The sequence below is a fragment of the Plecotus auritus genome (genome assembly GCF_963455305.1).
Source record: "Plecotus auritus genome assembly, chromosome: 1".
NCBI lineage: Eukaryota > Metazoa > Chordata > Mammalia > Chiroptera > Vespertilionidae > Plecotus > Plecotus auritus.
Window position 1 is genome coordinate 70,527,004 of NC_137770.1, and position 12,400 is coordinate 70,539,403.

General features: G+C 39.8%; 1 protein-coding gene across 2 annotated transcripts in view; it reads left to right on the plus strand.

The window, feature by feature from the left end:
- The window catches only part of UBR1 (ubiquitin protein ligase E3 component n-recognin 1), a 166,664-nt gene that overhangs the window by 98,908 nt on the left and 55,356 nt on the right, over positions 1–12,400 (plus strand). For both annotated transcript variants that reach the window (XM_080674650.1, XM_080674651.1), the window contains exons 29-32: positions 2,055–2,236; positions 8,689–8,894; positions 10,315–10,408; positions 11,380–11,529. In XM_080674650.1, the coding sequence (XP_080530776.1) occupies positions 2,055–2,236; positions 8,689–8,894; positions 10,315–10,408; positions 11,380–11,529 (632 nt within the window). The remainder of the gene's footprint in view (positions 1–2,054; positions 2,237–8,688; positions 8,895–10,314; positions 10,409–11,379; positions 11,530–12,400) is intronic.

Sequence of the window (12,400 nt, forward strand, 5' to 3'; positions counted from 1 at the left end):
CAGCCTGCCTTGCTTCACAGCTGGGCCTCCTCTGGGCACTTCCAAACCCGATACAAGGAGGAGGAAGGAATCTGCAGATCTCTGTAGCTCATGCTGGATGGCCCCAGGCAGTGGCTGATTTTGCACCTCCGTGGAAACCTAGGAGCTAGTGTTTCCAGTGGTCAGTGTAAGACTATACCAGATTACAACTCTTCACATCCGTAAACGACACACTCAAGGGGCAGACTCAGTGATCACCAAAGCCCCACTAAAGCAAGTCTTGCTCTGTAAGGTTGTCTCCTGCACAGTAGCTCTCCCACTGTAGTCACAGCTGGTCCCCACAGCCAATTGGCCTGGAGGTCAATTCCTCCCAGTGATGTCAACAGCAATCAAGGCTCAACCTCAGCAAAGGGTGCACCTAGAGTGTCCACCTCAGGTGACTGGGGAGGCTGAGCCACTGGGCCTTATAGGACACCTAGCACACAAAGCCACTCTATCAACACAGGGAGGCAGCGAAAATGCGGAGACAAAGAAACATGTCACAAATGAAAGAAATGGAAGAAAGCAAACTACTAGATAATAGAGTTCAAAACTATAGTTATAAGGTTACTCAAAATCTTCTAAAAATCTCCAAGGTACTTAGTGAGACTTGCAAGGATCTTAGTGAGAATGCCAAAAAAAGTGGAAAAGGACCAGTCAGAAATTAAGCATATGCTGACTAAAATAAAGAATAATATACATGGATTCAATAGTAGACTAGAGGATCCTGAAAATCAAATCAATGATTTGAAATATGAGGACACAAAAAACACCCGACTAGAAGAGCAAAAAGAAAGAATACAAAAATATGAATATAGTGTAAGGAGCTTCTGGGACAACTTCAAGCGTACCAACATTCGAATTATGGGGGTGCCAGAAGAAGTGAGAGAGCAAGATATTGGAAACCTATTTGAAGAAATAATGACAGAAAACTTCCGTAACCTGGTGAAAGAAATAGACTTCCAAGTCCAGGAAGCGCAGAGAACCCCAAACAAGAGGAACCCCAAGGGGACCACACCAAGACACATCATAATTAAAATGCCAAGGGCAAAAGAAAAGGAATCTTAAAAGCAGCAAGATAAAAGTAGTTAGTTACCTACAAGGGAGTGCCCATAGGGACTGTCAGCCGATTTCTCAACAGAAATTACACAGGCCAGAAGGGAGTGGCAAGAAATATTCAAAGTGATAAATAGCATGAACCTACAACCAAGATTATTCTACCCAGCAAAGCTTTCTTTTAGGATTGAAGGTCAAATAAAGAGCTTCACAGACAAGAAAATGGCAACAAATAACTATCAACAATTGAATCTAAAAATCAAACGAATAAAAAATCTGATGAACAGAATAAACTGGTGAATGAAATAGAACCAGGGGCATGGAAATGGAACAGACTGACGATTCTCAGAGGGATGAGGGTGGGGGGGCGGGGTGTAGTCCAGGAAGAGATTAGACAAAGATCTTATATGCATGTATGCATTACTTTGGTCACAAACAATAGGATGGCGAGGGCCTGGGTTGGGGTGGGAACTGGGTGGAGGGGAGCTATGGAGGGAATAAGGAGGGACATCTGTAATAATCTCAACAATAAAGATTAATTTTTTAAAAATACCAGTACATCTCAATAATATTGTTCAAGATCTTAGTCTTAACATCAGGTCTAGGAGTAACTGTTGAACATCATCAGATTGGCTTAAATTGATTAAATGTCAATTGTTCAATGATTAACAAATGATTTCAAAATTTTGGTTCATTTAATATTTTTTGCGAGGTACCAGCATTGAGTATAAAAGACAGTTTATTAGGTATTTAAGGTATTTGGCCTCTATATTAAATTATTGACATAACCAAAGAAGCAATTAGTTGCATGATATGATGGGAAAGTATGCTAATTTTGAGACTTAAGATTGAATCTAGGCCTAAGGGGTGGGGTAATCAATTTTATCAGACTGTTACTCTAGGAACTTTTGCCTGGCTGAATAGTATATGCAAATTGTATCACTAGCTTTTACCTAATTTTTGTGTTTCATCATACCCAGATTACTCAGGATAAAGAAAAAGCAGAACGAAAAAGAAAAGCTGAAGCTGCTAGGCTGCACCGCCAGAAGATCATGGCTCAGATGTCTGCCTTACAGAAAAACTTTATTGAAACTCACAAACTCATGTATGATAGTACATCAGAAATGTCTGGAAAAGAAGACTCCATTATGGAGGAAGAGAGGTAAAACAAAGCAAAACTAAAAATTAGCAAATCCATTTTTGGAAGAAAAAGTACATATTCACTCCAATAATGTTTTTCCAAATATATTTTATAGTAAGAGGAATTACACTCTTTTTAAGGTAGAAAGGGGACAGTGAAGAATTAAGGTATGTATTGAGTGTAATTTTATGTTGAGAAACAGTTCAGGTGCATAATAAACTTTGTTGGGAACCTTTATGCACAAAAAGATAGGAAAATGTGAACAAAAGAAATAGAAATTGACTCCTGTTGTCTTACATACATGGGCTTTTTTAGATACACATTTACATATCAGTTCATATATTCTACATCATTTTTATTATCTACTAGAGGCCCGGTGCACGAAATTCATGCAAGGGAGGTGCGGTGTCCCTCAGCCGAGCCTGCACCCTCCCCAATCTGGGATCCCTCTCACAATCCAGGACTGCTGGCTCGCAACCGCTCACTTGCCTGCTTGCCTGATTGCTACTAACCACTTCTGCCTGCCAACCTGATCACCCCCTAACCCAGGGGAGGGCAAACTTTTTGACTCGAGGGCCACAATGGGTTCTTAAACTGGACCGGAGGGCCAGAACAAAAGCATGGATGGAGTGTTTGTGTGAACTAATATAAATTCAAAGTAAAGGAGCGGAGGGGAGAGCAAGAGAACCCTCTGCTCTTTCGGCTCCGTGGGCCGGATAGAACAGCCGAATGGGCCGGATCCGGCCCACGGGATGTAGTTTGCCCACGGCTGCCCTAATCACTCCCCTGCCAGCCTGATCGACACCTAACTGCTCCGCTGCTGGCCCAATTGTCCGTAACTACCCTCCCCTGCTGGCCTAATCACCTCTAACTGCCCTCCCCTGCCAGCGTGGTTGCCCCTAACTGCCCTCCTCTACAGGCCTGGTCACCCCCAACTGTCCTCCCCTACTGGCCCAGTAACCCCCAACTGCCCTCCCCTGTAGGCCTGGTAGCCCCTAACTGTCCTCCCCTGCAGGCCTGGTCCCCACCAACTACCCTCCCCTGCAGGCCTGGGTCCCCCCCAACTGCCTTCCCCTGCAGGTCTGTCCCCCGCAACTGCCCTCCCCTGCAGGCCTGGTTTCTCCCAACTGCCCTACTCTGCTGGCCCGGTCACCCCTAACTGCCCTCCCCTGCTGACCTGATCGCCCACAACTGCCCTCCCCTGCCAACCATTTTGTGGTGGCCATCTTGTGTCCACATGGGGGCAACCCTCTTTGACCACATGGGGGCAGCCATCTTGTGTGTTGCAATGATGGTCAATTTGCATATTACTCTTATTAGATAGAATACTAATAAAGGGTAATATGCTAATTAGACTGGACGTCTTCCGGACGTCCTTCCTGACAAAGCCAGGCCCAGGCGAAGCTGCCCGCAGTCCTGGGAGCCTGTGGCCGGCCAGGCAAAGCCGCCCACAGTCCCGGACATCTGTGGCCAACCTGGGCAAAGCTGGCCTGGGTCCCAGGTGCCTGTGGCCAGCCAGAGGGAGGGAAGCCCAGGTCCTGGGTGCCTGCGGCCAGCCAGAGGAAGGAAACCTGATTCTGGGGTGTGGGGGTCGAGGCAGAGGCAGTTAGGGGCGATCAGGCCAGCAGGGGAGCAGTTAGGGGAGATTGGGCCGGCAGGGGAGCAGTTAGGGGCGATCAGGCAGGCAGTCAGAGGTGGTTAGGGGTGATCAGGCAGGCAGAGGTGGTTAGGGGCGATCAGGGAGGTAGGCAGGTGAGCAATTAGGAGCGAGCGATCCTGGGTTGCGAGAGGGATGTCCCCCAAGGGGATCTGGATTGGATAGGGTGCAAGCTGGGCTGAGGACCGCCCCCCCCCCCCCCGTGCATGAATTTTATGCACCAGGCCTCTAGTCTATATATATAAAGGCCTAAGCGACTGAAGGATTGGTTGACTGGTCAGTGCACTCCCACAGCCAACCTCCCACGGTCCCGCCCCCTGGCCTACCATCCCCAATCAGGACTGGGCGAGATGTCCCAATCAGCCCTGATCGCTGACCAGGCTGCGCGAATTCATGCACCGGGCCTCTAGTTTCTAATAATGATTTCAGTTATTACAGATTGAAAAAAATCCTTCACAAAAAAGTGGTTTATATTTTTATTTTTTTCGTAAAGAGATAGAAGACAATGCATGTATAGTTATAGTCATGGATAGCACATTGTAATGGGAATATGTAAATCTGGTTTTCTGAGTCCTGACTATAGTATGCTCTTGAGGAAAAGCATGCCATTAGCATCGATTAGCCTTCTGAGAGCCATGGTTTGTGAGCTCTATATATAGATACATTCAGAAAAGGGAGGAGACAAAAATAATGGTAGTTTGAAAAGCATTCTAATTTAAAATATTGAAAGTACTTCCTATCCTTATTTTTAAAAACAAGCTTTCTCAACTCTTTAAAATAATTTGTATTGTGGATACGTTTGGGAAATTGTTTTGCAGTAACAGTAGAAACATTATACTCCACATAATATGTCTGTAATCCTGAAGCTGAGCATGCTAGCATACTACAAAGAATGATGACCGTATATTTTAAAGATTTTTAAAAAATGATATGAAGGTAAGCTATCCTTGGCTGACTGTGGTAATAACACTAGAAATTAATACAAAACTTTAAAACAATAAGCAGAAAGTCCCAACTCCCTAGTTTTACATATTAACAATGTACTATATAGAAGGTAAAGGAAAAGAGTACTGTATATTTATCAAAACAAGGAAATTCAAGCAAAAGTGTATTCAGGGTTAATAGCTTTAATGCTTTCATTATTTCTTTTTATTGCCTGATTGATTGCACAATAAGATTATGAATGTGTTCTCATTGAAAACAACTCAAATTAATAAGTCCCCTTTGACCATTCTCTATATTCCTGATTTTTCTTCACAGATAACCATTGCTATAACTAATTTTTGTTCTAGACCTCTTCTTTTGTTTTCGACAATTTATTAACATGTGTACATAAAGAAATAATGAGTCTTGTGTTTTTTAGTGGCTTGTTTTTATTTTAGCACTAAAGACCCGGTGCATGAAAATTCGTGCACTGGGCGGGGAATCCCTCAGCCCGGCCTGTCCCCTCTCACAGTCCGGGAGCCCTCAAGGGATGTCCTACTGACGGCTTAGGCCCGCTCCCCGCCTAAGCCGCAGTCTGGCCTCCCTCTGCAGGAGGCGACCAGCCGATCAGGGGAAGGCACTGCCCCCATCACCCCCTCGTTGCTGCTGCCTCTGGCCTCCCTCTGCGGGAGGCAACCCAGGGATCAGGGGAAGGCGACGCCCCCATCATGCCTCTGCTGCTGCTACTGCCGGCTGCGAGGCTGTCTGAGCCTCGGCCCTCGCAGCCACCGCAGCTTCCCTGAGCCTCAGCCTGGCCCTCGTTGCCTGAGCCTTGGGCCAGCCCACCATCGGCTGCTTGCCTGAACCTTGGGCCGGCCCTGGGCAGCAGCAGCTGCCATCCGCTCCCCCAATGCACCTCCTGGTCAAGTCCCTGCGAGGGACGCAGCATCAAGTACCCGCACCTCGAAGCTCACACAGCCCTGCCCACCCGTGCGCGCCCACTGCACACATCCTCCTGGTGATCGCTCGTTGCGGCGTGAGGGCATCACAGTGTGAGGGCGTGACAACCACGTAGGCTTTTATTAGTATAGATACCTTTGTTTTGCAGCTTGCTTTTTTCCCTCACTGTTTTATGATTTTTTTCATGTCAGTATATATATAGATGTATATCTACATCATTCTTTAAGACTGCTGCATAGTTTTCCATACTGTGAATATATACACAATATTTACTTTGGACATTTAAGTTTTCCCCTTATTTCCACATTTTCTCTTATTGTAAACAACATGTGTGTGTGCAGAGCATTTTTGTATGTGCCCCCTTGTGCAATTGTACAGGTACTTCTCAAGGATGGAATCTAATATGTGAAAGGGCTAAGTCATAATTATTTAAAACTTTAATAGATATTTCCACATTTCCCTTCAAAGTAATGTTACCAATTTCTACTCCCAACAGTATATGAGAGTGTCTATTTTCTTCATTCTCACCAATACTTAATATATCGGTACTTGAAAATGTTGCATATAATCAAAATTATAAATTGGTGTCAGACCACATTTTCCTTATTACTAGTTAATACCAGGTTGGACATCTTTCCATATGATAGTTTACTAGCCTGCTCCATTTTGTCTTCCAGGAATGGCCTGTTATTATCCTTTGCCCATCTCTATTGGGTGCTTTGCTTTTGTCTTATTGATTTATAGAATCCTTTAAAATTATGGATACTAAACTTGTTACATGTTTCTCATATTCCTGTTTCTTTAACATTATTTATGAAGTTTAGCCATAGAGAAGTTTTCCAATGTTGATAAAACAGATTTATTTGTCTTTTTGAGTTGTAATGTTTTTGTATTATGTTTAAGAAGGCTTTTCCTATCCCAGAGAGTCACAAATATAGTATTACATTTTTAAAACAAAAACTTAATTACATAGTTATATTAATTCACTTTCCTCTCAAAATCAAATAATAGAGTTAAAGCTAAAGTTTCATTTGAGCACTTACCCAAACCCTGGACTCCTTTCTGCCCTTTTTCAGAGATATAAATTTTATATAGACCTTGTCATGGTTTTTTACTGTGCTATTACACAACGAATATATGCAGCCATAGGAATAGTGTCATTCAGCCTTTTGTTTTATTTGCATAGTATATGGCATTATGTGCATATTCTGTAACTTTGCGTTTCCACATGATAGTATATTTTGGAAATTTATACATGTTGTTACATATATAAAACAAGCTCAATGTTTCTCAGTCTTGGCATTTGGGCAGCCATTCTTTTTCATGCTCCATGAATTAGGCAATTTAACATCTCTGCTCCCTCTTCCACTAAACACTAGTGGTGTCCCCTAGTCCTTATGATAACCAAAAACTAAACCTTACTCACATATTGCTGGATGCCTTCTAGGAGGTGGTGCCACACCTAGCTGAGATCCACCTTTTAAAAACTGCATAGTATTCTGTATTATGTAATTCCATTTACATTGATAATGAACATTTATATTATTCCCCATTTATTGAATGATCTATGACATTTTAGGGAGCTTCTTGTACAGACAGAAAGGCAGTATTGCAGAGTAGTTCAGAACATGGCCTAGGAAGTCAGATCACTTGGGTTAAATCCTGTCTCTGCTACTTCCTAGTGGTACATCATTAGCTAAGTCTCTTAACATCTTAGGCCTCAGTTTCTTCATCTGAAAAATGGAGATAACGATAGTACCTACCTCAGAGGGTTGTTGGAAGGATTAAATGGTTTAACATAATGTAAAGAATTTGAAAGTATGCCTCACATCACAATTAGTGCTTAATAAATATTTACTATTATTATTATATTACTAGTGGCCCTATGCACGAAATTCGTGCAAGGGCCTTGGTCCCAGGCCCTGCCTGCCGCCGCCGCAGCTGGGGACTTCTGCCGCGGCCCCTGCCCACTGCGGCTTTGTCCGGATGGACGTCCAGTCTAATTAGCACATTACCCTTTTATTATTATAGATTGTTGCACACATTGACCCTAAGAATTGGTAAATCATTAAAGTGTAACATTTTTTTAAAAATATATTTTATTGATTTTTTACAGAGAAGAAGGGAGAGGAATAGAGAGTTAGAAACATTGATGAGAGAGAAACATCAGTCAGCTGCCTCCTGCACACCCCCTACTGGGGATGTACCTGCAACCAAGGTACATGCCCTTGACCGAAATCGAACCTGGGACCCTTGAGTCCGCAGGCTGACGCTCTATCCACTGAGCCAAACTGGTTAGGGCTAAAGTGTAGCATTTTTAATAGCTACCAAAACAGAATAGAAACTTAAATTACTAATAAGAGGGAATGGATAAAACTATTATAGCACATATAGTAAGAGTACTGTGCAGCCGTTTAAAAATAATGTTTCTAAAGACATTTTAATGACATGAAATATTAAAATATAAGTGAATAAAAGCAGTGTGCAAATGTATATATGTAATATGATCTTAATTATGTAAAAATGTTCTAAATAGACTGGAAAGAAATATACAAGTGATTATTTCTAGGTTGTGAGAGTATAATGCATCTTACTTTCTTCTTTATACTTTTCTAGATTTTCTAAATTTTCCTAATAAGTATGTTTTACTTTTATAATCAAAATAAAAACAGATACCTAGCTTCTTGGTACATTCTACTCTGTGATTTGCTCTTTTTGCACTTAGCAACACAAAATGTACTTTCTAATAAGCAAATTAACTAATAAAAGCCAGAAATATCAGGGGGTGGGAAAATTTTAAGCTAATATTACTAAATATAATTTTTATTTTGTTTTTATTGAAGTTCTTGCCCTATGATTACTTAAAATCTACCAAGATACAATACAAGTGACCAAAACATGTATCCTCATTTCTGGTCGTTTCTCTTGGTAGCACCCCACCAGTCAGTGACTACTCTAGAATTGCTTTGGGTCCTAAACGAGGTCCGTCTATTACTGAAAAGGAGGTGCTGACATGCATCCTCTGTCAAGAAGAACAAGAGGTGAAAATAGAAAATAATGCCATGGTATTATCGGCCTGTGTCCAGAAATCCACCGCCTTAACCCAGCACAGGGGGAAACCCATAGAATTCTCAGGGGGTATGTATTGTTTAATAAATATACTTTTGAGCATTTCTTTTCATACTTATATAATTAGAAAAACTATCTGGAACAACTTTGAGAGCAAGATTGTATTTAGCCTTATTTGGTCAAATCACAGTTTACCTATATGTAAAATGGACTCTTTACGTGCCATGCTGGCTTTGTTTTTTTAATTTTAATTCTTGTTAGCACTTGGCCACATTGCTTTTTCTTTCCTTCCTCCCTCTCTCTCTCTCTCTCTCTCTCTCTCTCTCTCTCTCTCTCTCTCTCCCTCCCTCCCTCCCTCCCTCCCTCCCTCCCTCCCTCCCTCCCCATTTCTCATTGCTCTTACCATTTGAAAGTAGGATACAAGTATCATGACATTTCATCCCTAAATTTTTCCACATGCATTTTCTAAAACTAAGGACAATCTGTATGTACTACCATACCATTATAACTTTAAGAAAATAATATTTCAGGAATGTTGCCTAATATGAAATCAATACTTGAATTTCCCAACTACCCTTAAAACATCTTTTATTAACTAGACATTTTCATTTAGGATCCAGACATGTTTTATGTGTTGCTCTAGTTTTGTCTCTTTTAGTCTATTTTAATCTAGAATAGTCACTTGCCTTTTTTCTTTCTTTGATAATAACTTTTTTTGGAGAATGCAAGCCAGTAGTCTTATACAGTGTCTTACATTGTGGATATGTCTAATTGTTGCCTCATGATCAGGTTCTTGGTACGCATTTTCTTGGCAAGAAATAAATTAGCCAATATATTGCACTTATATCACAAAAGGAGATAGCTGCTTTATTTTTAAAATACCGTATTGATTTTAACATTTATTGAATACTTATCATATGCCAGGCTCAGATTAAGTGCTTTCTGTGTATTTAATCACTTAATCTGTATAATAGCCCTATGAATTGGGTACCAACATGGGCTCCATTTTATAGACGAAGGAACTGAGGCACAGAGAAGAAGTAACTTGCCCAAGGCCATGAGTTATAAGTAATGAAACCAGATTTCGAATCCTGTAGTCTGGGCTTTTATCCAGTGGATTATAATGCCCCTAAATATCCCTTAAAATTACCCAGTCAAATTACAAAAGTAAATTTGCTTGAGTCATCGATACTAACTTCAACAACCAAGATAATGCAACTTAAACCTAATGTTCAAAATAAAAATATAAATCAAGAATAGAACTAGTCATTAATTCATACTAATTTTAGAATCAGTTTTATATTTTCCTCTTTTTAATTACTATTGAGAATACAGATTCTGCTCTCATGATAGTGTGACACTTTTCTTGCAGATACCTTAGAAAGTTTATGATTAGAATTTTAGATGTGATAACCTCTTCCCCACCCCTCTTTTTATGACTATGGGAGAGATGAATATAACACCTATCATTTTTGTCTTCCTATACCAGAATCCCTGGACCCACTTTTCATGGATCCAGACTTGGCATATGGAACTTATACAGGAAGCTGTGGTCATGTAATGCATGCAGTGTGCTGGCAGAAGTAAGTTGTCCTTCTGACATGTTCTTGAAAGAAACTGGGAATATTGAAGTTCACTAAAGGCCACAAAAAGGCATATTTTCTCATGTCTTCTTTCCTTCCTTATTTGAATAATTGAATTACTAATTTCATTTGTATGATACTCATTACATTACCACCCTTAGAAATTTGTGTGTAAAGTTACAAACAAATTTCACTTAATTCATCATTCCTTTGCACTTGTTCTTTTTTTATTAATATATTTTTTAAATTGATTTCATAGACGAAGGGAGAGGGAGTGAGAGATAGAAACATCGATGAGAGAGAATCATTGATCAGCTGCCTCCTGCACGCCTCCTACTGGGGATGGAGCCTGCTACCCAGGCATGTGCCCTGACCAGGGATCGAACTGTGACCTCCTGGTTCATAGGTTGATACTGAACCACTTACCCACATCGGCCGGGCTGCACTTGTTCTTTACAAACTAATTAGTTGCTCAATATTTGTGTAAAAGAAGCAGTAACCTTTATAAAAATTTCATTCACCTCAAAGCAGAGTGAAACGTACTTTTGAGATAGAATAGGACAAGAAATTCTAGTTCTATCTCTGAAAGAGATAATTCAGAAATGTAATTACTGGGAAATGTTTTGTATAGGGTTTACTCATTTGGCATTATATTAAAAAGCATAATTTTCCTAACTAGCCAATGGCTACTTTAGTTGGTCATTGGAAACTGAAGAAAGTAGTGTCTACATTCTATCTCCATGTTGTTGAGGCAGGAGATAAGTTATGATTAAGCAAAATTATTTTAAAATGTTTTTCTACCCTGATGAATCCTTCAGTTTTACCCCAATAGAATGGGCATCCTATTTCTTCTATAATTGTAACTTGTGGATTTTAAAGATGTACATCATTGAGGTCAAAATTTCAGATTTTTCTCACTTGGATTAGAACAAACATACATGTGAATGGACCTATGTCTTGTAATTTTGCAGATATTTTGAAGCTGTACAGCTGAGCTTTCAGCAGCGTATTCATGTTGACCTTTTTGACTTGGAAAGTGGAGAATATCTTTGTCCTCTCTGCAAGTCTCTGTGCAATACTGTGATCCCCATTATTCCTTTGCAACCTCGAACGATAAGCAGGTATATTTTAATTTATGTTTTGGTTAATTTTATAAAAAGATGTCTTTAATTCTTTCATTATGCATATTTTGGTTAGATTACTAGTTTCTTTTTTGCTATTTAAAGTAATACTTTTTAATTTTATAACATGCTACTTGAAAATGTGATTAAAATTATCTCCAATTCTTGGTCTCTAAAATAATTGGAATATTCATTTACTCAAATCTATGTTTTATGTAAATCTTCCAACTTCCATTTAAGCAATAGAATTTTAATCTCTATCAGCATTCTCAGAAGGAGAAAAGATGCACAGATTTGTTTTTTTCATATAGTTCTTTGCCACTATTAGATTTGCTACTTGGAGTTTGGTTCCTCTAAATGTCTTTGTAGTATTAATTTTAATTCTGTTTTTGGCAGATCCAAGTGCTATAGTTTTAGAGACATGGGCAAAATGTTAACCATACAAGTAAATATAAAACACCTGATTCATCTTGTATCTTTGGATAGTTTTTGAACATTTAGACTATGTTTATATTCTGACTATCTGTAAATGCAGTTTAACAGCAAATTCATTAATTTTTAATGAAAACTAGAACACTCACTTGTGTATTTCTTTTTCTCACTGTTCTACTTGATGATAATAGTACTATTTATTGTTACTATTTTAGTTTCTTTAAAACTTAATTAATTTGTAATGATGACCCTAAAGAAAATGGTTTTGTTAATAAAATACTTTTTATATTTTTCCACAACAAAAGAATTCAAAGCTTATAGATTTGGTAAGTAGGGTGGATAAGTAGCTCTTTCTCTACTATTCCATTCATTAGAAAATCGAATTTGGAAATTGTCTTCTACTCAACACATGGGAATATAGAATGTCATCTTTTTGGAA